The sequence below is a fragment of the Camponotus vicinus genome, unplaced genomic scaffold, assembly GCF_025532165.1.
Source record: "Camponotus vicinus isolate PSW18456_S1 unplaced genomic scaffold, iyCamVici1.0 SCAF_4, whole genome shotgun sequence".
Taxonomy (NCBI): domain Eukaryota; kingdom Metazoa; phylum Arthropoda; class Insecta; order Hymenoptera; family Formicidae; genus Camponotus; species Camponotus vicinus.
The window spans coordinates 17,454,375-17,479,909 of record NW_028141976.1 but is presented as its reverse complement, the minus strand read 5'-3'; the positions used below and the strand labels follow the sequence as shown (position 1 = coordinate 17,479,909).

The 25,535-nt window shown below is 29.8% G+C and overlaps 4 protein-coding genes and 1 long non-coding RNA gene across 17 annotated transcripts in view; 2 read left to right on the top strand and 3 right to left on the bottom strand.

Moving 5' to 3' along the window:
• LOC145970708 (dual specificity protein phosphatase 10) overlaps positions 1-8,742 on the top strand; it is a 37,556-nt gene extending 28,814 nt beyond the window's left edge. For 2 of the 3 annotated variants that reach the window (XM_083097591.1, XM_083097592.1), the window contains 2 exons: positions 1,416-1,820; positions 3,783-8,742. In XM_083097591.1, coding sequence (XP_082953717.1) covers positions 1,416-1,820; positions 3,783-4,144 — 767 coding nt within the window. In that variant the 3' untranslated portion in view covers positions 4,145-8,742. Of the gene's footprint in view, positions 1-1,415; positions 1,821-2,083; positions 2,275-3,782 lie in introns of all 3 variants that reach the window. The other variant, XR_014438566.1, reaches the window with a different exon arrangement.
• Positions 8,743-9,062: 320 nt separating this feature from the next.
• LOC145970710 (uncharacterized) lies at positions 9,063-15,043 on the bottom strand. Of its 11 annotated transcripts, none has more exons than XM_083097594.1 (10): positions 14,673-15,042; positions 14,379-14,509; positions 14,126-14,271; positions 13,659-13,788; positions 13,402-13,528; positions 12,427-12,534; positions 12,047-12,087; positions 11,895-11,939; positions 11,114-11,270; positions 9,063-10,945 (listed from the first exon to the last, which is right to left on the bottom strand). In XM_083097594.1, exons 2-10 carry the CDS (start codon positions 14,393-14,395, stop codon positions 10,760-10,762), a joined length of 957 nt encoding a protein of 318 aa, XP_082953720.1. In that variant the 5' UTR covers positions 14,396-14,509; positions 14,673-15,042; the 3' UTR covers positions 9,063-10,759. The 11 variants fall into 11 exon arrangements, with proteins under 11 accessions (XP_082953720.1, XP_082953722.1, XP_082953721.1 ...); XM_083097596.1 differs by having other exon boundaries at positions 13,402-13,498; XM_083097595.1 differs by having other exon boundaries at positions 14,126-14,348; positions 14,432-14,509.
• A 1,364-nt stretch (positions 15,044-16,407) lies between these two features.
• On the bottom strand, positions 16,408-18,767 carry LOC145970257 (uncharacterized). Its single transcript, XM_083096840.1, has 3 exons — positions 18,434-18,767; positions 17,957-18,282; positions 16,408-17,609 (listed from the first exon to the last, which is right to left on the bottom strand). The coding sequence occupies exons 1-3, from the start codon at positions 18,435-18,437 to the stop codon at positions 16,974-16,976; spliced, it is 966 nt and encodes a 321-aa protein (XP_082952966.1). The 5' UTR covers positions 18,438-18,767; the 3' UTR covers positions 16,408-16,973.
• Positions 16,701-18,527, top strand: LOC145970258 (uncharacterized). The gene is made up of 2 exons (XR_014438362.1): positions 16,701-17,107; positions 17,269-18,527. It is a non-coding gene; the product is annotated as an uncharacterized LOC145970258 (long non-coding RNA).
• Positions 18,768-19,432: 665 nt separating the features above from the next.
• Positions 19,433-22,530, bottom strand: LOC145970256 (uncharacterized). The gene is made up of 4 exons (XM_083096839.1): positions 22,249-22,530; positions 21,550-21,670; positions 20,805-21,454; positions 19,433-20,415 (listed from the first exon to the last, which is right to left on the bottom strand). Exons 2-4 carry the CDS (start codon positions 21,551-21,553, stop codon positions 19,828-19,830), a joined length of 1,242 nt encoding a protein of 413 aa, XP_082952965.1. The 5' UTR covers positions 21,554-21,670; positions 22,249-22,530; the 3' UTR covers positions 19,433-19,827.
• Positions 22,531-25,535: the final 3,005 nt, after the last annotated feature.

Sequence of the window (25,535 nt, the reverse complement as noted above, 5' to 3'; positions counted from 1 at the left end):
AGTCATCGTTGAGCCAGGCCAGGCCTTAGCAGCCGCAGGTCAGGAGAGGAAGACACTTTTAGCCCACATTTCTTCCTCTCCTTCTCTCTCCTTTTCGCGTTCTTGGAGTTCCTTTATTTTTATCCACCATTTATTCTCAGTCTGTTTCTCTCTTTCTACTTACTTTTTCCACACCGTCGCATTATCCCACCCCTTATCCGTATCTTCGTCACGAGCTAGAGATGACGGCACCACCCTCTTATTGTTAGATCCCGCATTCTACGATGCTTATAATTGATGTTTTCGAAGATCACTGAGAAAAAGAAAAGCACACGAGCCTAGTTGGCTAATATATCTTTATATTAAGCAACAATTACAATCCTTAGATCTTTTTCTTCCGCGATTTTCTAAATTGAAGATTCTTCATTTCAGAGATCTTTTTGAAAGTTTAAAGTTTAAATTTTCGTAATTTACTGATATTTTTTCGAGATATCGAACTTGTTCAAATTAAATTATTTGTCTCTAGATTCCGAACACTTGAATTTTTAGATTTCTATATTTTTGAAATTTTAAATCTCTAAAGTGCTTGAATCTCAAATTTAAGATCTTAATATGCCGAATCTTTACATTTTTAAAGTCTTTTTGCATTTGTTTTGGAGTTTTGAGATTTGTAATTGTTTAAATATAAGTGAGATAATCATCTTACAATGCATATTTATAATCTAATAAATTAGCTAAATTAATTTACTTAATCAATCACTTGTCTCTTCTTATACGTAAAATAATTTAGAGTTATCTTATATATCTCTTTAAATATATAAATGAATAATTGAAAATTGATAAATGAATAATTGAATTAAAACATTAATAATTGACACAAGATAATATCAAGCTGATGATGCAAAGTAAGATTAATGAAAACATTATTTTTTTCTGAGATATGTCGTATGTAAAACTATTTATATTTATGAATTAAAAGTTATAAACAGTGAGTCTTTTTAAATAGCAATCTATGAAGAATCTACAAATAGGAGGTGGGATCATTATCCCAGTTATTGAGTTAATAAATTGGTTCTCGATATTTTTCACTTCTAACAAAATCGTGACCGATCGCTCAATATTTAGCGATACATCAAGCGCTATATATTTCATATGCATTTGCGAAAACAAATCTAGCTTTGTCCGCGATAATTTTTGCTCTGTAAATAATTTAACAACAGAATTGTTTTTAAAGACAAGCTATTTCTTGTAATTATCCAAAAATTATAATAATAAAACATTTTCTTCATATATCATGTATAAGAAAAATAAAAATAAAAATATTAAGAAGTAAGAAAAATAAAAACATTAATCGAAAAAGAGAAATCATTCGTTAGCTCGTTAAAAAATTAATGGAGCTAATCATGGAACTAATCATGGACTATTATCTATTTCAGGTGGACATAGAGAGTTCCAAAGGCGGCATCGAGAACTATGCGAAGACACGCTTCTACCGAACGGAACCACCATCGATTCCTCGTCGACGACGACGGTGAGCGGTTGCACAAGTCCCGGACCAGGTTGTCCCGTGCTGAGCGTCTCCGGTCCACCCACCCCGCAGCCAGCCGACATCGACAGTCACCCGGCATCCCGCGTGTTGCCATTCCTTTATCTCGGTAACGGTCGAGATGCCGCTGATCTGCAGCTGCTACGCGCCCTTGGAGCTACCCGGGTGCTGAACGTCACCTCACAATTGCCCGGCTATCACGAGGAACGGGGTATCACATACAGGCAGATACCCGCTTCGGACTCTGGTCATCAGAATCTGAAACAATACTTTGAGGAGGCGTTCGATTTTATCGGTAAGTATAGCGATTTATTGTCAGTTATTGGACAAACTGTTTCCGTTTTCCTGAGGACTCGGAATTAGTTTCGAATTAGTTTCAAAACTATCGTCTTTTCGATAAAGATCTTTTTATACTGACTGTATATAAAATATTTTTTTTATTCGGAAAATAAGTCTTTGTTCAAAATTCAAGATTCATGCAAAGAATGCAAGTTATCGGGAAAATTGCCTCCTCCATTGTTGATTAAGCATGATTTTCCACGGTTACGTCGGTGGTAGATTTCCTGCTGTTCTTCTTCCGGCCGAGTTCATTCCGTTATTTCGCTACAAGTAGTAACGGGCCCGCAAACGGAAACAGGGTGTAACCAGGCGTTTCCGGTGGACCATTGAACCAGAGCGCCCGAGCGCCAGAAGACCAGAAGAACCTTTCATTCATGAAAGCATGAGTCATGCGCGCGCATCCGTGAAACGTAAGAGACATATCTCTCTCTTCACCCCTTGACCCTGCGCACTCCCTCCTTCTTTATCCTTGATGTCGATTTCTCCTCTCGCACGTTTATGCGTGTGTGCATCTATGATGATGAAACGAGTGGAGAGGGAAGGAAGGACTTTATGCGTAGAAGGGAAGCAGTCGTGCGTGGCGATTGTAAGGGCTGGTGAGGGTTCGGAAAGGTAGGTACGAAAGAACAAGGGAGAAAGGAAGATGGGCCTCCCTCCGAGCGTGCAACTGGTGGAATGCCGATTGAATAAACGGAGACTCTGCACCCTTGTCATGCTACCCGATTTTGGCGAAGGTTTATTCCTGAGAAATTTTTTCCCTCATGTATTTTGATATATTTAATCTCGATTTCAAGAATGCCTGAATCTTTCATGAGAAACATAATTATCTTTTTGTTTTTTATTTTATATTAATTTTATTTTTTATTATATTTTATTCATAGCTTGCAGTTTTTTGTTACATATAATTGAATTACACTTCTGAATTATCTTAATACCATAATTATTTTCCATTTTATAGAATAACACTATAATTATTTTCTATTTTATAAAATAAATTTACATATCTTTTAAGCATTTATTTTCCTGTAAAAACTTTTTTTATATTAATAGAATAGAATAGAATAAATGAATATATGAATAGTATAAATGATATTGCCTTATAAACATTGCAAGCAAATAGCTGAAGATTGTTTTTTAATTCATATAACGCCATAAGTTGTGCCAAATGTAACTGTATTTAATCAATTAGAGATATTCATGAATATTCGCATACTTTTCCCGCATTGTATGCACGAAAGATATGTGGAATATTTTGTATCATAATTGATTTAGGAATTTAGATTATTATAAGAAAGAGAGAGAGCTAATGCAACTTCTAAACGCACGATTAGAAATTATCTTCAACGAAAAAAGTCGAACGATTTATCGCCCGCAGTCGAATTCTTTCGTAATGCGACGTCTGCATAGTCTGCATAGGATCCGGGCGATGCAGTGACTCACTGGTGATACGATAGCGTCCCCTATATATTGCATAATCGAGTCGACTGTTCGAGTTTCACGACTGCTTCGTTTCAGCGTTTATGAGCTCGACTCATTTCTATTTTTCATAAGCACGCATTAAAGTTAATTTCGCGAGTTTTGGAAACTTTTTTTTAATTTTAAAGGATTTCGAATAAAGTATAAACTAATAGCGCATATTTTTAACACTGCAATAATGATCTATAAGTCAAAATGCTTTTAATCACAGAAATAAAATTGAAAGAAGAACGGGATATTCTCTCACATCACAATTATTGAAAAATCATTTTAATTGTAAATTTGTTCTGATACTGTCAAATAATTTCTTCTATTATCTTTATCCCGCGGAATTTCTAACGTCTTTCCGCAAAATTTCACTTGAGAAACATTGAGAATCTATGCGATAATCAACATAGTAAGAAATACATTAATCATCGTGCAATTCGTCTTCGTGTTTCAGAGGAAGCGCGGAAAGCCGGAAGTAGTGTGTTGGTACATTGTCAAGCCGGCGTGTCGCGCAGCGCGACGATTGCAATCGCCTACATAATGCGACACAAGGGCCTGTCGATGGTGGAGGCGTATAAGCTGGTGAAGAGCGCGCGTCCAATCATCAGTCCGAATCTGAACTTCATGGGTCAGTTGTTGGAGCTCGAGCAGGGTCTGCGGGCGTCCAGCGATGTCGTCAACTCTGCTCCGGAAGATCCCGTAACGACAACAACGGCGACGGCGACAACGACGACAACGACAAGTAGCTGTCATCAATGCAGGTGGAGTCACCAACCTAATAGTGAAGAGGTGGTCACCTCCGGTTGTAGCGTTTGAGACTGGGACCGTCTCTCGTATCTTCTTCTTTTGATTTTTTCGAGAGTACCGATCGAATCGTCAACGCCGACATCGGAGCGTCGCAAACGCGCGATAAACATATCCCGAGATATCAAGAGCGAATGTCGGCGTTCTTCCTGTGCCTCTTCGTGACAAATCTGGATGTTTAATAGTTCCCGGGATTGGATGGTCGATCATTTAAAGATACCGATTGCAGATATATAGAAAGAATTGTGCGACGATAAAGCCTTCGATCGTTTTTGAAATTATGGAATTTTTGGTTTTTCAATCTTCGCATTTTTCAATATTTGAATCATCATATTTTTTATCCAAGGCTTTTTGTTCAAAATATTCGCCTTTCGAATCTTTCTTAGAATTAAGATTCATAGATTCTCGGATTCCGTGCCTTCGAAACGACCATCCAATTAAAAGGTAAGCTGCCAACCTGACAGATTAATTTATTAAGGAACTCGAAGGAAATGTATGAAGAAGGTATGTTACATTCTTATGATAAATGATTTATTTCTATAAATTAGATGTACATTATTATTCTCCATGTATTGAAATACCACATGCCGTAGCACATATTAAAATTAGTCTATACACTCCATATGCGACAATAAATCACTTTGATACCAATCGAGCAGCTTCAGCTGGATAAGCTTATTACGAATGTAACATACCTTCTCTTCATGTTTATCTAAAATTATAGGAGGGGAGGGGGATTTTTTACTTCGAAGAGGCGCAAAGTGACAAGGAGCGTATTCTGTATCAGAAAAACTTCAGCACGCTCTCTTTTAACTTCGATAACGAATAGCAGCGCGTCGCAATTATTTATTTTCAAATAATGTTCAATCGCGGTAAACATTACTTGTACTTACGATATACAGTGTTCCCTAATATGCCTGGTTGAGTCAATAGAGAGGCAAGTGAAACGTGCGGAGTGCTCGCGCTTAGCGAACTTCGTTAAATAAGCGGTGTTGTCGTCCGGCATTGTTTATGCAAAAGCAAGCGAGGGAGGAAAAAACGAATGTTGACGGAAACGATTGTTTAAATGACTAATTATAGGCAGCTTGCAATGTCGAGGAAAACTCGCGATTAAATGTTATAATTTTAAAGAAACTAAGGAATAATATTAATCATCAGGTCCATTATTATATCAACAATTGAAATATAATTTAACAATTTAAATATAATTAATTTTGATGTATTAATATAAAAAATAGCAATATATAATGTAATGTATTTTTTGCTATACTACACGCTGGTTTTGCGGTAGTTTATTTAAATCAATTTAAAGATACAACAGTAACTCATGTGAAATTTAAGTTTATATCGATGTAACATTTATAAAAAGCAAATGAATCAAGATTAAATTCTATATTCTTTAATTTTTTTGTCAAACATAACACGATATTAATTTACAGATAAAAATAGCATGTTTGCCTCTCAACTTTCTTCATATCAGGCATAAACTTTTGCTAGAAAAATTATCCTCAGCACGAAAGAGATAGTCGTTTAATCAATATGTATAGGGTGTTACAAGAAAAAAATGAGATTCTATTTTTTTAGACTAATAGAATTAGTTTTGCAATGATGGAATATCATCTTAGATACTTTTTATTTTATAATTATTATTTTTGATACATTTTGCTGTAATGTGGAAATAATAAAAATAAAGACAATTTAATTACTCTTCAATATTAACTGTGGAATAGATAAATATTAAATGACAAATGGCATGATTGCATTTTTTCAAAGGAATTTAATTTATAAATATTTCGAGATAAAACCAACATTATTCTTATAACATTATAATTGTTTTTAGTTCATATATGGATAGATAAAGAACTAATTATTTTGTTATTTTCAAAATATTGTCTTTGGGATTAAATGTACTTAATAAATTATGAAATATATAAAAAATGAAGAAAGAATTTTTGTTTGAAAACGTAATTCTATTATTATTACAACAATGTTCATAAGTATTTATTCACAACAATAGCAGTTTTGCAAATCGCAATACAATATTGCAAAAATATTGTAGAGAGATATGAAATTACAGAATCTTAATAAGATTGCAGAGCAACATTATGCGATATAACTGCAATATTTACAATTATTGAATGTTATTGAATTTTTGAATTATTGAATTTTTTTTTATACTGAATAGGCTCTTGTATTTTTCAAAGACGTGATGATAAAAATTTTAAATAGAAAATGAAATCCAATAAATAAACAATTGATGAAAAAAAGAAATCATCCTACCCCTCAAAATCCCGAAATATTATTCAAAATATGAAGGAAGTTGTGATTTTATAAATAAACGAATACTTATATGAGCGATATAGTATATACATTTTTTTCTGAAGACACCCTGTACATCAAGATTATGTAAAACGGAATGTTAATTAATGGCGAGTCTCTACAGAGTCTCCATGGAAGGAAAAAACTGTTCATTAAATAAAATAAAAACGATTGTTAATTATTTAAGTTGATACATCTATATAAATGAAAGAGTGATAGTGAGAGAAAAAGAAAGAGCGCGAAGATATTGAGAAAGAAAGCAAAGATATAAATAAAGCGGATCGATTGAGTCCATTAATCGAGAGTGGGAATTCGCTTGTTTTGCGTCTATATTTCGATTGTAACGCGCGGTTGATATTTCATAAAATATATATAATATATCGTTCACTGAAAATAGCCTAGTTCGTTAAGCTCCCTTAGCATTTAAGGATCTGGTTGAGGTCCAACCATCGTGATCTAGTCGTTTGTTGGGATAATGATACGTACGATGTAAATGAAATGAGATACGAAGATGCTCTGTAATCTACGAAACAGTGTGTAATGGTTAGAAATTAAAATCATATTATTATTAGATAAGGTACAAAAGATGATAGGAGAAAATAATTGGCGCGCTGAACTTTCCGACTTATCCCTAAAAAGGAATAGTGGATTCAAGAAAATAAATTTATTGTGCCATGTAATAGCACAATCTCGCGGTTCGATCAATGCAAAAAAAATCATAAAGCAAAGCCGCCTTATTAATACTTAATTATCGACAATAACTTTTCGTGGAGAAGCTATCGTGAATCGCGAGACAAGAGTTGCGAACGACGGGGAATAGAGGGAGAAAGAACCAAGTTCCTTATAGGATTTTGTCTACGGCGACGAATTCTCGATTAATTAAACAATTTTCAAAGAACGGTACATATCAGTGAAGCGTTGCCTTGCGATAAACGACGAGAGAACTGATAAATAGTCGTAGATGCGTACGATATAGACAATTAAACGATTTAAACAATTAGTTACCTTGCCAGCAATCGGGAGTGGAGAAGAAAAAATGGGAGTGGGTTGATAGAAATGTAGAGTACCTGTTACAGCACACAAAATGTGTACGTATTTATCGAGACATTAGCAATAACTAATACAATGACTTGCGATAAATAATAGTTAGTAAATTTTTCATTAATCAACTGATAATCAAAACAATCAAAATTAATCAGCCTACTTTTGAGACGTTTTATTCCTTTTACGGTTCGTAGTGACTTGTAGTGGATGAATAGGACTGGAGGACAAAAATCTTTCATTAAAAAAAAGACTTTTAATGAAAGAAAAGTAAATTCATCGATACATTTTTGCTTAACTTATTCCATTATTTAGGAAGCTTAAACAACGTAATTTTTTTGAGTGATGAGTTTCTCATGTCAATCCAATTCCGGTTCTATATATCTAATTAATTAATTAATTTATATATATATATATATATATATATATATAAAATTTATATATATATATAAAAATTAATATATAAATAATATATAAATTAACATATATATTAATATAAATTATTTATAATAATATAAATTAAATATATTTATTAATAATATAAATTAATATATATATTAATTTATATTATTTTATTAAAAATTAATTTTTTTCAATGCAATTGACACTTTTTTAATGATTGTTAATTGAAATTGTAGTTTTTCCTAATCTTTATTCGTACTCTTAAAAATTGCAATTTATTTTAAAAAATTATCAGTTAATATCAGTCCCAAAAATAGTCTTATGATTAGATAATAATACGCTCGCGTGAGCAAATTGACGATTATTTATTGCATGTCATCGTATTTTTTTATTGTTAACGTCCGTGTGAAGGGTATCACTTGCCCTTTCGAGATGTCTGCTTTTTAGAGATATTTTTTTGCGAATTAATCAATATATTTTTTTTAACGCGACACAAAGTATTTTGACAAAATTTTATACAACTTTTTGGAAAATTACGCGTCGTAAAACTTTATGAATCAAATTTCCGCTGCTTCTCAGCGGAATAAGTTGCGACAAATCAAAGTACATTTGTGTGAAAAAATGAGAGCAAATGGCAAATGTATAAAAAAACTAAGGAGAAGAGAAAGAGAGAGAGAGACCCCAAATGTATGATCGGATCCCAACGATTTGTAATGTACAGCTATGTAGCGATTAGAAAATATTAGCGTAAAGATGTAACTATATTGCGTATGTGCGTGCAAGTATTGTATTATATTAAAAATTTATTTAGTTATTTTATGAATAAAAATGCAAACTCTGCCGGTTTACTTTGGGAGCTATTTCAACCTCGTATTTTCGCGTATATCACATAGCCTTTATTCTATATCAAATTATTGTAAAATAGCTGTGAACACTTAACATTATGCTAATTTTGAAATATCCAAGTCATTATTTTCAAAAAACATTGCGCATCATTTCAGATTAATAATTAAAACATATATAGTATAACAGGACAATTAATATATAAAATAAGAATATATAAAGTGTAAAAAATCTTTCATTTAATTTTTATATATACGACTATGAAACATGTTTATTTGTAACGTACAAGGAGAACGATGGGTAAAATATGATACAAATCACCAGATAGCTTGGCAAGAAAAATTTTTTTTCAAACAATTTTACATATTTTCGTTATATTGTTCCGCGTATTACATACACATTTGCCGCAGAAGTCTCCTAATTAAATGCATTAATTAATCACTACAGAATCATCTGCGTGTCTATATATACATAGAATTTTGTACGGATCACGTATAATAATAATAATAATAATAATAATAATAATAATATTAATAATAATAGTAATAAAATAATTCATAAACTTACATCACCATGTGTTGCAAGTATAAAACTTACGTAGATTATTCATTCTTATATTATTACAATAGAAAATGAATTAAGTCACTTATATCGTAATCAGCCCTTTTGCATGGTTAATATATATATCTGCAGATCTGCTACTGAGAGGACATTTTAAAACAAATAATGGCAATTAATCGATAATAGAGAGATAGCAACATATCTACAACAACGTGCGACCTGTGTACCTGCAACTAAAAGCTCTGCAAGCGATGATTGTTATATCATTAACAATATCTTTACAAGATTGAGGGTTATTATTACTTTTTACAAAATGTAGCTCGTGTTGCAGATTGCAAAATCGTACATTTATACGATTCCTGTATAGCCGGCACTGTGATTAGAGAATTACCTGTTTATTCATAATGATTCAATCTGCGATACGCACTAAGAATTAGGTTTATTTTTACTTAGGTGTATCTTATTGCCTAGGATGATCCATAAATCATGCATCGGAGGGATATAAGAAATCAATTACTACAAACGCAATATGAAAATACACTTTTAATTTATTGAACTAAATATCTAAGCTTAACAGACTATCAACTCAAATTTTTTAATTTTTATTACAAACTAATTCATTTATATACTCTCTATTAAGTTTTCAGCCTTTTAATTTCATAAAAGAGCAAAAAGTAAAAATATCATGATACACGATTTTATTCTGTAGCTCTATAATTATTGACGTAAGAAAAAAATATATAATATAGAAAGAAATCTTTGTGCTACAGTCTTCAGTTTTTATCTTTCGTTGAGAAAATTAAAAATTAAAATAAATCGCAGGAAAGCGTAGAATTGTTCAATGTATTGATTGCAAGAATCAAAAGAAAAATAAAGAACAATTCAATAAAAAACGAATAAAATTATTCTTGAAGCATTCTGCATTATATATATTGAGCAAGGAAAACCTACAGATATCACAAAAGCAATTAAGATATTTAATGCAACATGCAATATTTATGCTTTGTAGTTAATTTGATAAATTTTCGAAGAAACAATATACATATAACGTGAAAAGATTTTCTACTAATTTAATATTCGATAGAGAAAGTAGATTGTTCTTTGACTTTTGTATTATATACTACATAAAAATATGTATATCACAATATATCAACAATGATTAAAATAGATAACGCAATACGCGATTTTCAGTCGTTCACCCTGTAATGGTTGCAAATTTCCCAACAATCGGAAAAATTGGGAGAGATTCAATGCAAAAATAATATTAGATTTCAACGAAAAGATAAATAAATTGTTCTTGCTAGGACAGGTGAGAGAAAAGAGAATAAAACAAAATATATATAATAATAATAATCAAAATAATCAACGCGGTGCGCGACTTACGGTTCATCCTGCAGCTCGGCGATTATTATAAAGAGCAAAAAGCCAAGAAGGCATTAGGTTTTTATTACACGAAGAAGATTAATTGCTGGCTAATGCCGCCATCGCGCGAATCAACGTAGCGTTCTCTTCGCGAAGCCGTTCCCGTTCCACAGCCATTTCGTGTTGTTGCTTCAAAAGGCGAGCCTCGAGCGCCATAATTTTATGGTCCCGGTCCTCCAAAAGGGACAGCAGCCTCCTGTTTTCCTCTTGCGCTCGTTCGATTAACTGAAAATCGCATAATATTTGATTCTCAAATGTGTTGTCAAATTCGACTAATTAGTATGTACATTAAAAAAGTGAAATTTGTGCAACATTTTTTTTATTGTTAAAAATTAATTAAATTTTAAATATATATAATTTGACGTGATGTCTAATTATTTCTTAACGACTTACTTCGTGCGGATTGTCGCCGGTTGGTGTTGGCAATCTCGGTCTACCGGTCGCATTGACAGACGTCTGCGGCTCGTGATTGCCATGGTCCGATTGATTAATGCTATCGGATTGATTGAGAGAATCAAATTCCTCGTCGTCGGCCTCCAAATCTGAGTGACTAAAACGCAGACGTCAATAATCGAATGTGAATTACGTTCGATTTATCGCATGGATTAATATTTTACAAAATATCGCTTATAAACTGCGTTAGGCACGACCATCGATGCGGATACAAAGAATATTGCACGTTATTAATATATATTTTAATTTTGTGTTAATTTTAGTATTGTAAATAATTAATTTTAGTAAAAAATATAATCAATCGCGAATAAGATGAAAGTCATGCGACTGAACATATAATATTGTCCGAAGCCCTTCAATTATTTTTATAGTTGCTGTCATTAGATATGTATATGATTATTTTTTTATTCTGAGAGAATTAGTCCAATTATTTTAAAATATTTATTTAAGACTCAATTATACATATATATTTGTGCATATTATATCTTTTGTATCGCAACAAGTCTTTCATGTTTGTATTCTTTCTAGTTTTGTGAGATTAATTGCTCTATTATGTCTCATGTTATTTATTGTCTGCATTTGGAATATTATCAGTTATGTGCATGATCTTGGATGATGTGACGGACTAGGTAATTTGTTAATTAAAATTTTATTAGCTCTATCGTACTTCGTACAGGTCGTGCCTAATCGTAGTTCTTCTGGTACAATGTAACGCACTTACCAACTGTGCCTAACTATACATGACCTGTATGAAGTACGGTAGTGCCTAGAAAGCAGTTATATTATAAAAGGACAGTCAAAGTTACTGCATCATGACAAAAGGTGCTCATTTCCCAGTTATCATTAATTAATGTGTCAATATGTGTGAGATACCTTTTATTTCGCCTTTGTGTGTATATTCTGGCAGTCCGGTCCTGTAACATACATATTTTTTAATAACTGTCCTAAAAAAAGTTGATCTATACTTTCTTTGTAATAGTAAGAAATATTTATTGCTACTATTTTAATATTTCTTTTTGTCTTTGCTGTATTATATTATTATCAGTTTTAAAGAAAAGAATCAATAACTACTAACATTGCAAACATTTGAGAGTAATGCTTTTGAAAGTTTGGATGTGATTGAAAATTATATAAGTTTATTTGCAAGTATATTTTAAAATAATATTAAAGATCGCAATTAGTTTTTTCGACTTTTTTCCTAACAGTGTATAAAACAAATTATTTTTTGTTTTAAATTTATTGGATACACTTACTTCTATCAAATCATGATCAAGGAATTCATTATGATGCGTGTTATGCTTAGTTTCAAGGCAAGTGCCAGTAAGTTCTTCCTCATCTTCTCCTGTACTACCACCGGTACTCTGAGAAATTATACTAATTATCGAAGATACTTTCATAATATATAACATTAAAAAATATAGAATGAACTATATTTCATTTAACTGATAGTAATAGTAATAAGCTTAATAACTAATATTTTATAATAAAAACGTGATAGAGAAAACCATCAATTCTCAATATTACAATTCTTAGCATTTATTTTTTTAATTATCTCTACAATAAAAATTTACAAATCAAAATTCTGTTTTTGTTGAAATTAACTTAAGAAATAAAATTTTATATTTCTATATTCATGAACGTAATTAGTTAAAGATATTTTGAAACTTGCTGTAATTCACAAATTATTTTGATAAGATAATTTTAATAAAGACATCTCGATAATTCTATTAAGCAAGGAATCAATTGCAAATTAATAATCAAAAAAGCTCTTTAATATAAATAAATAAATAAAAAATTGTAATAGTTTAATCTTATTGTGAATTGATTAAAATAATTGTACAGAGAAAAATGATAATTTGGGAATACTATATAATACTATATAAAAATCAAAGATGTTAAAATTACAAGGTTTCAAAGCTGAAGCAATAAGTCCAAGAATTTATTAAATTAGAATCAATTAAAAATTAAGATTTAAAATTTGATAAAAGAATAAATTTAAAATATTAAAATATTTAAAAAAGTAGATTGCAAGACTTCACTTGAGTTGAAAATACAAGCTTGTAAGATTTTAACAATATATAGAGATTCGATAGTCTACAAATTCACAACATAACGATTTTAAAGATCGAAAAAATCAATTTTTAAATTTTTTATAAAATCACATTATTATTATTATGCCGTGCAATCTAATCATGCTATTACTTATGGGTTAATTGACAATAGCAAACCTCTGTCGACGGTAAATGCACGACTCCTGTGCTACGCCGTTTTTCTCGTAGTTTCCGTCGATCGCGTTGCTGCTTCCCCTTGTTTATATGCGTTGGCCTGTGCAAACAGGATACGACACTAAAGACACTAGAACCAGATCCAGAAAGTATATTAGGCAGTTACGTAAAGTTCCATCAAGGATGTTGCTAATGGACACTCCAAGCGTAACAATAAGTTTCTACAGTCTTCCGTCAATCTCAAGGCGCGATTTACGTACCGGCCGCTTACGCGTTTATCCTGCTTCCTTATTATAGGTTTGCTCTGCAAGTTATCATGTTCGGATAGAAGCATAGGGTTGGAGCTTGTATCATAAGCACCTTGCGATTCTTCCATATCAGGCGTACTCTCTGAAAGAAGAAGCGAGGGAAACCATTAGAAGCGATAATAAGATCACTGATCATTAACATTTAACTTCTTAGCTTGTCCTTCTCTTTCGAATCAGATCATATCATTAAAAACTTTAATCTGCATTACAAATACATATAGAATATTCTAGAAGTCATTAGCATTAAATAGCTCCCACAATTTAATTATTTATTTTTACTGTGCTATTTTCACGAGACAAAATTAAAATTTAATCATTTAATGCCATTAGAATGCATTAATGTTAGATATTTCGTTTTAATCTTAAAAAAGAAAAAAAATTTAATCACTTGTTTGTAAACATTTTTCACCAACACATACTTTGAAAACTTATGGAAGACACATCTGTTCTAGGCGGACCCACTCTAGCTCTAGCAGTCCTGATCCTGGACCGCCTGGATGTCAACTCGAAATCATTGTCAAAATCTTCCTGACTGACGGAGCTGGACGCCATGCCGGCGATATCGCTGCAATGCAAGAATCCACTTGTAACACCACACTCGCGGGACTTATAGAAGCAATCGCTAATAAGAGTGTGCGTGTGCTGTGCAAAGAGAAAAAAATGGGTCCTTACAAAAAATACCTGGACATCTGAACAAAGAGTAGGTAGGTTGTGACGTGCGATACCTATGGGGATGATGATCGTCCCGTGCGGCTTAGTGCCCGTGGAGCTTAGCTCGTTTTAGGCTACTGTTCAGGACTCGTCTGAGAAAAAGGGAGAGGAAGAGAAGTCGAGAAGAGAGCTTTGTTGAAAAAACGGGCTCGCGGACGAAACGAGAAAAAAAAGAGAAAAAAAAAGAAAAAGACGCAACGTGCGCAGGTAGGAATGTAAATCGAGAAATCAGACTATCATCGATCGAGGAATCACCTGAAGAGGCCTTCGACTGCTAGTACGGTGACTCACTGGCGACCCGAATGAGGGATTGACAGCTGTCAGCCGACGTGAATGATGACCATAAACATAGACGGCCGAAACGAGCACATACTTGGACCAAGTTAAATCGGCGTATCGATCCGGTGGAAGGCAGGCGACTCGAGAAAGGCTTCTGCAACTTTATCCTCAGGAATGCGACACTCTGATCAATTACAAAGCTTAGAATCCGCTATGAAACCTGCTAGTGATTGCCAGTAACTGCTAGTTCTCTTCGTAGCTGCCTGTTGTTCACTGCGCACCACCCCCACCTTCGCGTAAGTACGATGCGAAGTATGTCAGATGACAGATAGCACAGAGAGACTGGACTGCGTTCAGAAAACGCAACGATTTTGTAACCGTTGAGCGAGCGCAAAGTGATCGATGAATGGTTGCGTTCGGAAAACACAGTAGCTGTGGCTGCGTTCTAAACTGATGATACGTCATGTTACATGAATGAAAGTATACTAGCAATTTATATCAGAATATCATTCCGCCTTTGACTTTATGACGCAATACATGATTGAGTAAAAGAAGGAAAGCTTTTAAAGAGAATTATTTTGATGATATATTAATTTGATTTAACCTTAATAATCCATGATTAGATGCTCGCTATTATATTCGTATAATATTCAATAATTGGGTTCCTAAATTAGTCAAAAAATTTTTTGATTAATAGAATACACGTCGTATAAATCAATTATTTGAATTTAATAGATTCAAACTTTTCATATCATTTTTATGTACTTTTTATAAACGTTATACAATGCTAAATTATTTTATTTAAAAATTTAAAATATTCAAAATCTCTAATTTTTATAAAGTACTTAAATATAAGAGAATGATTATTTTATGAAAATATTGTGCAAAATATCAACAAATAAATATGCAATTAATATTTTACATATGCAATAATGTAATATTGTAGAATAAATTATGTTGTTCATATATTTATTGAATTATATAATGTGTCAAACCCCGTCTATGAAAATTGTTTACATTTATATCTTGATGTAATGAAAAGTTAACATATGTAGTATAATAATATTACTTACAATTAGTAGAACTATACTTTTCTATATTAATATTAGGTACAAAATTTTATTTTTAAAAAAGGATTGTTTTCAAATTATAAAAACGAAAAAAAGAAAATTGGCTATTTTTATATTGGACAAATAGGAAAAATATATAATTTTATTAACATACAAAATTTTTACATAAGAGAGTATTAATAGTAGGATTATTAATAGATTTAATCTTTTATTTTATATGTTTCTACATACATTTCATTCCTTTCTGTCTTTCTTTTTATTTAGAATTCAAATATTTAACGGTTTATGTATATATGTTCTATCACAATTTATTTATAATACTTTCTAAATTATGTTTTAGAAAATATTTATATAGAAGTTTATATCTCTGTTACAACAGCATGGTACAACATAGTTTATTAATATTAAAAGCTAATAAAAAATTTATTTTTTTAAAAATATTTCTACTATACTGATAAAAGAAAAAGAAAGTAAACAAGTTTTTGATTATCATAATTTTGATTAATCCAATTTTTTATAGAAGTATAGATAGTTTTCTATATAATTATAAAAAGAACGAAAATTGTGTGTACAATATATATATATATATATATATATATATATATATATATATATATATATATATATATATTCTGATATATATAACTTAATATTATTTAATTTTTATTGCAATACATAGACTCTTTTACAATAAGATTTTAATATTAACGATAGATTTTTTTGATAAAATATGAATTGATTTTTTTATAAAAAAATATTGAAATGTTTTACTTTCAAGATGATCAGAAAATATTGGCTGCGTTCAGCAGAAAAAGCTGCTTTGCAACTGTTGTAAAATTCGTGAGCCTGATTGGTGTATGCTCTTAATTTTGACTGAATCTAAGAGCATACACCAATCAGATTCATGAATTTTACAACAGTTGCAAAGCAGCTTTTTCTGCTGAACGCAGCCATTGTTATAACATGAATTTCAGATAATAAAAAATTATGTTCTTTGAAAATTATTTTTAAAATTATTTGTTTCCACTTTGATAAAGTTTTAATTTTAAAATCTAATTACAAAGTTTATAATATTGAAAAGTAAAATTTAAATTTCTATTTAAAAATCGATTCCAGATAAGGTAAAAAATTTATCGTTAATATTAGAGAAGCCAAATGTAAGTAACTTATATACTATCACTGTTTAAACTTCCAAAATAGAATAATGTTATATATTATTCTTGCTCAAACATTTTTCTTTTAAGTGATTGGGTTTATTACATAGAGCGCATACTTGACCTTGGGCTGGACACATGGATATAGCATGGTCTTTACCACATCTAACACAATTTTTCACAACAGGTACTTGGCACAACAATGAGAAATGGTTTGGTTTACCACAATTCATACATATTTCGCCAAAAGCGAGACAACGTGACTGAATATGATGTGTTCCACATTTGGTACAGTTAGACACATATTTTATCTTACAACAATCTGTAAAATGATTATATCCCTTACAGTTGTTACATCGCACCCCATGTGCTGGACAATCGTTTCTGCTATGGCAAGTACCGCAACGAACACATTTCATTTCAGCTGATTGTGGATTGAGAGAGAACTCTTGTGAGTCCTGATTAGGGACATTTTCACAGTTCTTTTCTAACATCAATGCTTCGCATTGTTTCCAAAACAAAGTAATTGTATGAAGATCCGATAATTGCAAATATGATATCAAGTTCTCTCCTTTAGACTGTATAAAAAGCATAGCCTTTCCTGTGAAATTGTAATTTTTAATATCGTGTATAATTTTTTCCTTTACAATATTCACAGGATCACCATGATTGCTTGCAATCGCAACAAGCTATAAGAGAGAAACATACATAAATTCAAACCAATGTGAAATATAACTATAAATCTATTTCAGAGCACTAATAATTTATAAAAATTATAAAATTTTTATGTTATATTTCAGAGATATTTAAATAGAGAACAAAATATTATCACTTAGTTCAATAATTTGCCTAACATTTTTATAACATTACAATTTATTACAAATTAAATATATCATACAAAAGGGATATTAATATTTGTGAATGAAGCTAGTTTTGAAGCTAGTTGGGTTGTATTTTAATAATATGCATATCATATAAAAAGAAATTTGATTTATATAGAGAAATAATTTTCTAATAAATATAAATATTAATTTACCATCAAGTTATCGATATAGTTTTCAATGTTTTCATCTTCCTTTTTTTTTCTACAGCCAAAAATAAAATATAAATCAAAATAGCATAGTAATGTTTTTAAATCTTGCATCTGAGAAGCATTGCAAGAAGGAAAATCTTTATATGCTTGTTCTCCAAGCGGACCAATCAACATTAATAAGATGACTGTCCATTGAGTTTTATATATCTCATTAGAATCTTCTTTCTGGAGAAAAGATAAAAAATCTTGCTTCCAAGCACACCAACTTCTACCAATATTTTTTTTGGTGTCACTCAATGGTGGAAAGTTTTGCATTTTGTTAAATATTTCTGATAAAATAATATAAAATATAGAATATATAATATATAATATAGTATAATAATATATATAACAGTAATATTAATAAAAATATATAGTATATGTGTATATACATAATATACTGATATACATACAAAAGAAGCAAAAAATTGTATCACTTACCCATATTTTCAAAGATATTTTATTTTTTTTATTGATGTGTATCTCACAAATATCTTGATACTCAAGTTTATAATAAACTGTGACATTAAAGTAATTATATGTCATATATAATTGTTTTTTTCCGAACTAATCGATAAAATGACCTATACTTGAAAGTAATAGTTTCTTTGCTCTCTATGTCGAGCTGGCTTTGTTGATACATTCTCTGCTTATCGAGGACTGCAGACCGGATAGTATATGAAACAAAAGAACACTGTGTATGCTGTAGATCTTAATAACTGAACTATATATTTGAAACAGCGTTGCCACATTGATGCTGAAATCATTTTAAAAAATGATTTAAAAAAAAATCTGAAAAAGCTTCATGTAACACTATGTATCATCTATATAAATATATTAATTTTTTTATTACTTCTCCAAGATAAGATTTTTAGACACTAAACTTCAGAGAAATAAATAAAAAAAACAGTCCTATTCTTCAGTTAAAAATAAATTATAAATAAATAAACTTTAAATTTAAAATTGTAAACATAATATTAAAAACTATCGAAAAATTCAGTACTTTTTCAATGAAAAATCTTTTCTTTTGACAGTTCAATTGGGAAAAGAAACGTGAACTCATCGAAAAATCTGTAGTGAAAAGAATATTTTATAGTATAATTTCAGAATGTTTATTTCAAAATTCTTTGTTCCTTATATAGTAAAATTAATTTTACAATTTTATGAATATTTTGAGAATTATTGAAAGGAAAAGTATTGCATTTCTTTTTGTCCACAACATTGGATACTGATATCTACATCTTTTTCATATGAAATGATAAGATTAAATCATAATCATATTATATGCTATGTTACAAATAATCAGAGGGTGATAAAGCCTTTATACATATCTTAATACTACTTTTTGAATATATAGGATATTTAAAAAATTCACATTTATATTTATGTTACAAACATTAGCTTATCACTACAAAGAACTACATAGAATAAACAGTTTACGTCTTTCATGTCTCTTTAAAATTTTGATTTTATTTTAATGATAACACATACATACATATATATTTTAATAATACATACATATATATTTTTATTAAATTATATAATATTTAATTCTCAAATATATTAAAGAAAAAGAGAAGAAAATATTTCTTATTTTTATCAAAATAATGTATTTATTAAATCTTTATATTCTTTAAAAGATTATAGAAGAAATGAATGTCATTCTATTCATTTATTTCACAGAAAAATAAGAGTATGATAATATATAGAGTAATATCTAACAACGTATGCTATTTTATAAAATTTTTATATCAAACTTTTTGGTTTACCAATATTACAGTGGAAAAAGCACAGTGTATTCTGTGATATTCTTAAATTGTTGTATAATTATATATTCATTTTTTGTAACATTTGAATGGAACATGTCCTCTTTTATAGCATCTAGTGCATATAGTATTTACTGCAGGACACGCAGATTTAGAGGCGATGTGTGTTAAACCACAATAATTACAATTTAAAACTTTTGGAATTGAACACTTCCATGAGAAGTGATTTGTTCTATTACATCTATTACATTCATTCAAATAAGCAGGACATTCTCGGACAAAATGACCTTCACCACAATATAAGCAATTAGCAATAAATTGAGATGGACATCTTGTCCAATAATGATTTTCATTACCGCATTTATTACATCGTTTTCCACGAGCACGACAATTATTTACTTCATGTGTTCTTCCACAATTATGGCAGTTTTTAATTAAAGATTCGTGGATTTCTTCAGTTCGCTTGAAGTTTGAATTCTCATATGACATCCAAATATATGTCATCTCTTTCACAGTTAACGATTGTATGCTTGATGAAAATGAGAATCCCAAAATTAAACTTTCTGCTTTTCTAATAAATCTACTTTTGTCTATTTCCATCAGAATTTTCTCTTTCACTACTTTATCTGTATTAGTCATATGTTTCGATGCCATTACCTAAGAAAAAAAAAACTATTAATAAGTTTTTACAGTAAATACATTAATTACGTTTTATGGAAAATACAAAATGAAAATATACTGTAGATTCATTGCATTTAACACTTTAATATTTTAATCATTTTACATCAATGCCAAAAATAAAGAAAGAGAGAATATACTTCCAATCACTTAGAATGATTTTAACAACAAGAACAAGTTATATAATTCTCCTTGTAAAAACTGATAAAAAAATAGCACTTGAAAGAATAATAGAATTTTATATAGTTTAGTGAATTTTGCCTCTATAATTACATATGGTTCAAAAGTGACTTAATTATGATAAAATAATTTTAACAGAGAAATAGATGAGAAACAAGTTTGTAAAAATAATATTCATACTAACATACCATTAAGTCATTGACATATTTATCAATATCTTCATCATCTCCTCTTTTTCTACCTCCAAATATACAATAGAAATCAAATTTTTTTAACAATGTATCTATATCTTCTTCAGTATAATCCTTGTCAAATGTGAAACTTCTAGAAATTTCTTGGCCAACAGGACCCATACGATTTAAAAGCATCATACCCCATGTTCGTTTATTTGTCTCTGTTTGATCAATTGATTTCATGTATGTGAGAAATTCATTTTTCCATGAAAACCATTCTGTCATAAAGTCATTTTTTGTAGACATTGTAGGTGGTGCAGTTGCAATTGCAGACTTATTTTTCAAGTAAATTATTTGATTTTTATTATCATGTTCTTCTTTAATGATGTAAGTCTTTGTCATAACTTTGGGTTGAATATTAACTGTGTCATTATATGTTAAGTTATGAGATTTATTAAATTCATGAGATAAATCTTGTGTTCTTTTTTCGCTGATAGTTTTGTATATTCCATAATTATATGGATTATTGATCGTTGCGGTATTTGCCTGTGGTTCATGATACAAAGGGGATTTAAACGAATTTTCTTTTGCTTTGGAATTAGGAAATTCTTTTGGCCTCGAGTTTGTACTTGAATTACTGTGTTCACCTTTACTTTTAGAATTACCTGTAATATAATTTTAATTATAGTTGTTTAAAACTTGTTTCTAAAAATATTATTTGCAAATAAAATAATACTATAAATACAATAATGAAAAATACCCATTTTTTTGTAATAACTGCACACTGCTTTATACCAAAAAAAACTCTAGTAATTCACAACGTAATTCACATATATTTCAAAAATAAAATATATATTGTGTGGAATAAATTCTAATGGAGCCTGTGGATATATAATATTATTTAGTTTTATAAAATCATATTTAAGAAAAAGATAGAAAGAGAAACAAAAAAATAAATTTTTAAAACATCTTTTTTCTGAATTTTTTCAAAATTCTATGAAATATATATGTCACATGTACTACTTGAAATGATAAGAGAAATTTTAACACATAGTTTATTACATTAATTCCATAGAAGAATAGTGAAATGTAATCTTAAAACTAAATTAATATGCTTTTAATGTGATCTATAATTTGCAGATGCAAATACATACAAGATTATGATTAAATGTAAATGTTATTAAATTTAAATTTATATTTGACTAGAAAATAATAGAAAAAAAAATACTGATTCGTAATTTGTACCTTTAAATTTCACTGAATTCTTCTATTTTTTACTTAAAAAGTACGACTATATTTTAAAACGGTTTTAATTTTATTATCTTATTTCTCGGCAACACAGACAGAAAAAAGTACAAAGTTCAGGATTCTGTAATCTTGTCACTCGTATCAAAACGAGAGTTACAGGAATCTTATATCAAATATGTTCGTTTCTAACAAGAGCTTGTATCTTACTTACTACGTTTTTCTTTTAAGTATCTATACACACAATTTCAGCACAATATCCTCGCCAACAATTTATGATATAACAATAGTTATTTACGAGCCCGTTACCGTCTTTACTGTGGTCTTTTCTTTACGAACTCTCACTCTACCTCTACACACCTTCTCGTCTCTCACTATATATAATACTAGATATAGAGTTACCTCCTTTGTCTTCGATATAAACTCATAAAACTAGGGAATCCCCGTTAGGCTTGTGACACACGATGCACACTGCGTCATATCAGGTCGACCAGTTCAATGGTCGTATCTAGAAATGTAGCAGTAGCATTCTCAGTTTAAAAATTAAAAATTTTTAATATACATAGTATGCCTCAGAGATTTAATATTTTGTTAACATACAATCACGCATACAGTATAACACGAATTCGGCTGTTGATTTATTAAAATTATTATTATTAAATATTAAATTGTCCTTCCTCAATAAGACATTGTAGGCTAGTAAACATGGTTTTACAGATTACTCGTAATCAGTTAATTTTTACTGTGTTTATAGGAAACGCATATAAAAGAATCTTATTACTTAGGCCCAGTTCCACAACTTATTCTAACCGAAGTTTAGCTCGTTAAAGGAGAATTTACATTGCGTCCCAAACCCATTGTATCCAATCAGACGTCATACATCGGACATTGAACGCAATGTAAATCCTTCTTTAACGAGTTAAACTTCAGTTAAAGTAAATTGTGGAACTGGGCCTTATTGTCAGAAAAGTGGAAGAGGATTGTTAAAGAAAATGGCAGAAAATAAAAGTACAACACCTGTCGGTAAATTTTTTAATGCCAATAATAGTGATATTTACATTATCGATCAAGTAGGATAATGTAGGAAATGTCGGATATAAATTTAAATAAATATAATGAATTTTATAACAGAATTTATATAAAATATACAGAATTTTATATATAATAAATTATATTGTATATGTAAGGAAATGATATGTCAAATACTTGCTTTTGTGAATGATCGTATTCGTATTCTAATGTTACATTCTCATTTTCCACTTGATTAAATATGTTCTTGAAAAAAATTTAATCGAAAAAATTAATTTTAAATTCTTGAAACTATAAACTGTATCAGGAAAATGTAATTATATATAAGAGATATATAAACTACAATTCTAAGAGAATTACGTTTTAAAAAATTTCTGGAATTCTCTAGTACTTTAGCTCATCGCGAAGATATAAAAGGCATATTCATACTGCTTCCTCATAAATGCTTTGTGGCATAATTGCAAATCTTTTTAAGTAATTTAGTTTAATATTATTCTATTTGTTGAGTTTATGTGCCTTTCGGAATTGCATCATTGATAATGGCTTAACAACTGTTATCCAGAACAACGGATGTTCACGTAAGCACAAGGTTGCAGTATTATATGCGTTGATTAGATATTAAGGTATGCGGTTTTATATAAGAAATTTATCAAAAAAATATTTTAAGGAATAATTAACGAATTTGAGTTGGTTTAAAATTAAATTTGAAGTTTCTCTTAACTGAAATATTAAAGCAATTTAACACTTACATTGTATATTACAACATATGTAAATGCTATATAATGTATTTTTTTAAACATCTAAAATAAGTACATTTAAATATTTATTTACATGCATTGTATGTAAATGCTAAATTGTTTCGTTTCATGAAACAGTTAAGATCGGAAGAAAGAATATACATATAATTAAATTTAAAATTTAATAAATGATTAATGATACTTCTTGTGTATTTTACGTCGTCAATTTATCTATTATAATTTTTTTATAGAGAAATGTTACAAAAAAATAATAAATTAATTAATTCGGTAAGGCCTAGAATTACTGGTGCGCAAAAGCAAATGAATGCAGGAGTTACACGTTGTCAGTTGTCACTGTTATTAGACTTATCATCTACATACATACATATTTTATCTATATATACATATGTGTGCCTTTTAGACTTGAGGATATTTTTCTTGATGAAAAATAAAATTTTTATTCTCATTAAAAAAAAAACAACATGAAGGATAAATGTGCATGCAGTTATGTATTAATTGAAAGTAGTACGTTAACAAGTTTAAAAATCGGAAAACTAGAGAAAAATTAAAATTTCATAAAATAAATGTTTTTGTCATAAAATTTTCGAATATTTCGTTGTGATGTAATTTTATAATCTTATTTACAAATGTTATTGCGGAAGAGAAAAAGTAGATTTACCAAAAAATCGGGTCAGTTTGTAATCTTGAAAATAGAGTCTCGCGAGTTTTTACAAAGGCGTGGTTTTTACCAGCAATTATTTTAATGTATTCCTCATTAATTAAAATATGTCACCCATCCGTATCACGATATATGTCAAGAGCATCACGTATACTACTTTGAATTCCCTAATAGTCATGTTTAGCTTCGTAATATTATTTGCAATGTCGCTTTATATTTACAAACTCACGACACACAATTTAATTTGGCCTGAGGTAAAATTAAAATTATATTACAACTGATGATTTTATCATCAAACACGACATGTATAAAATCTATATAAAAAGTATTAGAAGACAATTATTTTATCTTGATAATTGCGCTTTATCGTAGAAGAGATAATGTAAGATATTATTTTAGCTAACAGATTCGGAATCGACTTTTTCTCAACAAGAACATCGAGAAATGGTTAAATAAAAAATTAGGAGTCAAAAATAGAAATAAGCAAAACTTCAGGAACAACTCCGATAAGCTAAACTTTAGAAATGATATTTCCAAGAAAATTCACATTGTTGAAATTAATATTATATAAATGTGAATCATTTTAGAAAGTATTGTATTATATCATATATCACTTTCTAAAATTGTTATTTTCAAAAAATAGAAAGGAACATTTATTAATATTAATATGATTATATAAAGATTATTTTAGATGGTATATTATATCATTCTATAATTGCTTCATTTAAAATGAAAATTTTTCTGTACATAAAGCACAATTCAATTACTCTTCAAAACAATTTTAAATAACTTCTGCTGCAATAAAATTCTTGAGCCTTTTGAAACTTTACATTTACGTTAAAATATATCAAAAATTTGTGCAACTAAAATGAAGTTCTTCAGCAATTTGCCCTTCTCATAGGTTCTCCATTGTTTGTCACTTCAAATAAAAATCTCAATTTTCCGAAGTCACCGGGTTCTCTCCTCTTAACCGGCCCTGTGGCGGGTCGATAAAGCCTCTCACTCTCTCCTGCCTCCACATCGCGCACCCTCTTCGTGCCACGACCTCCTTCCTGA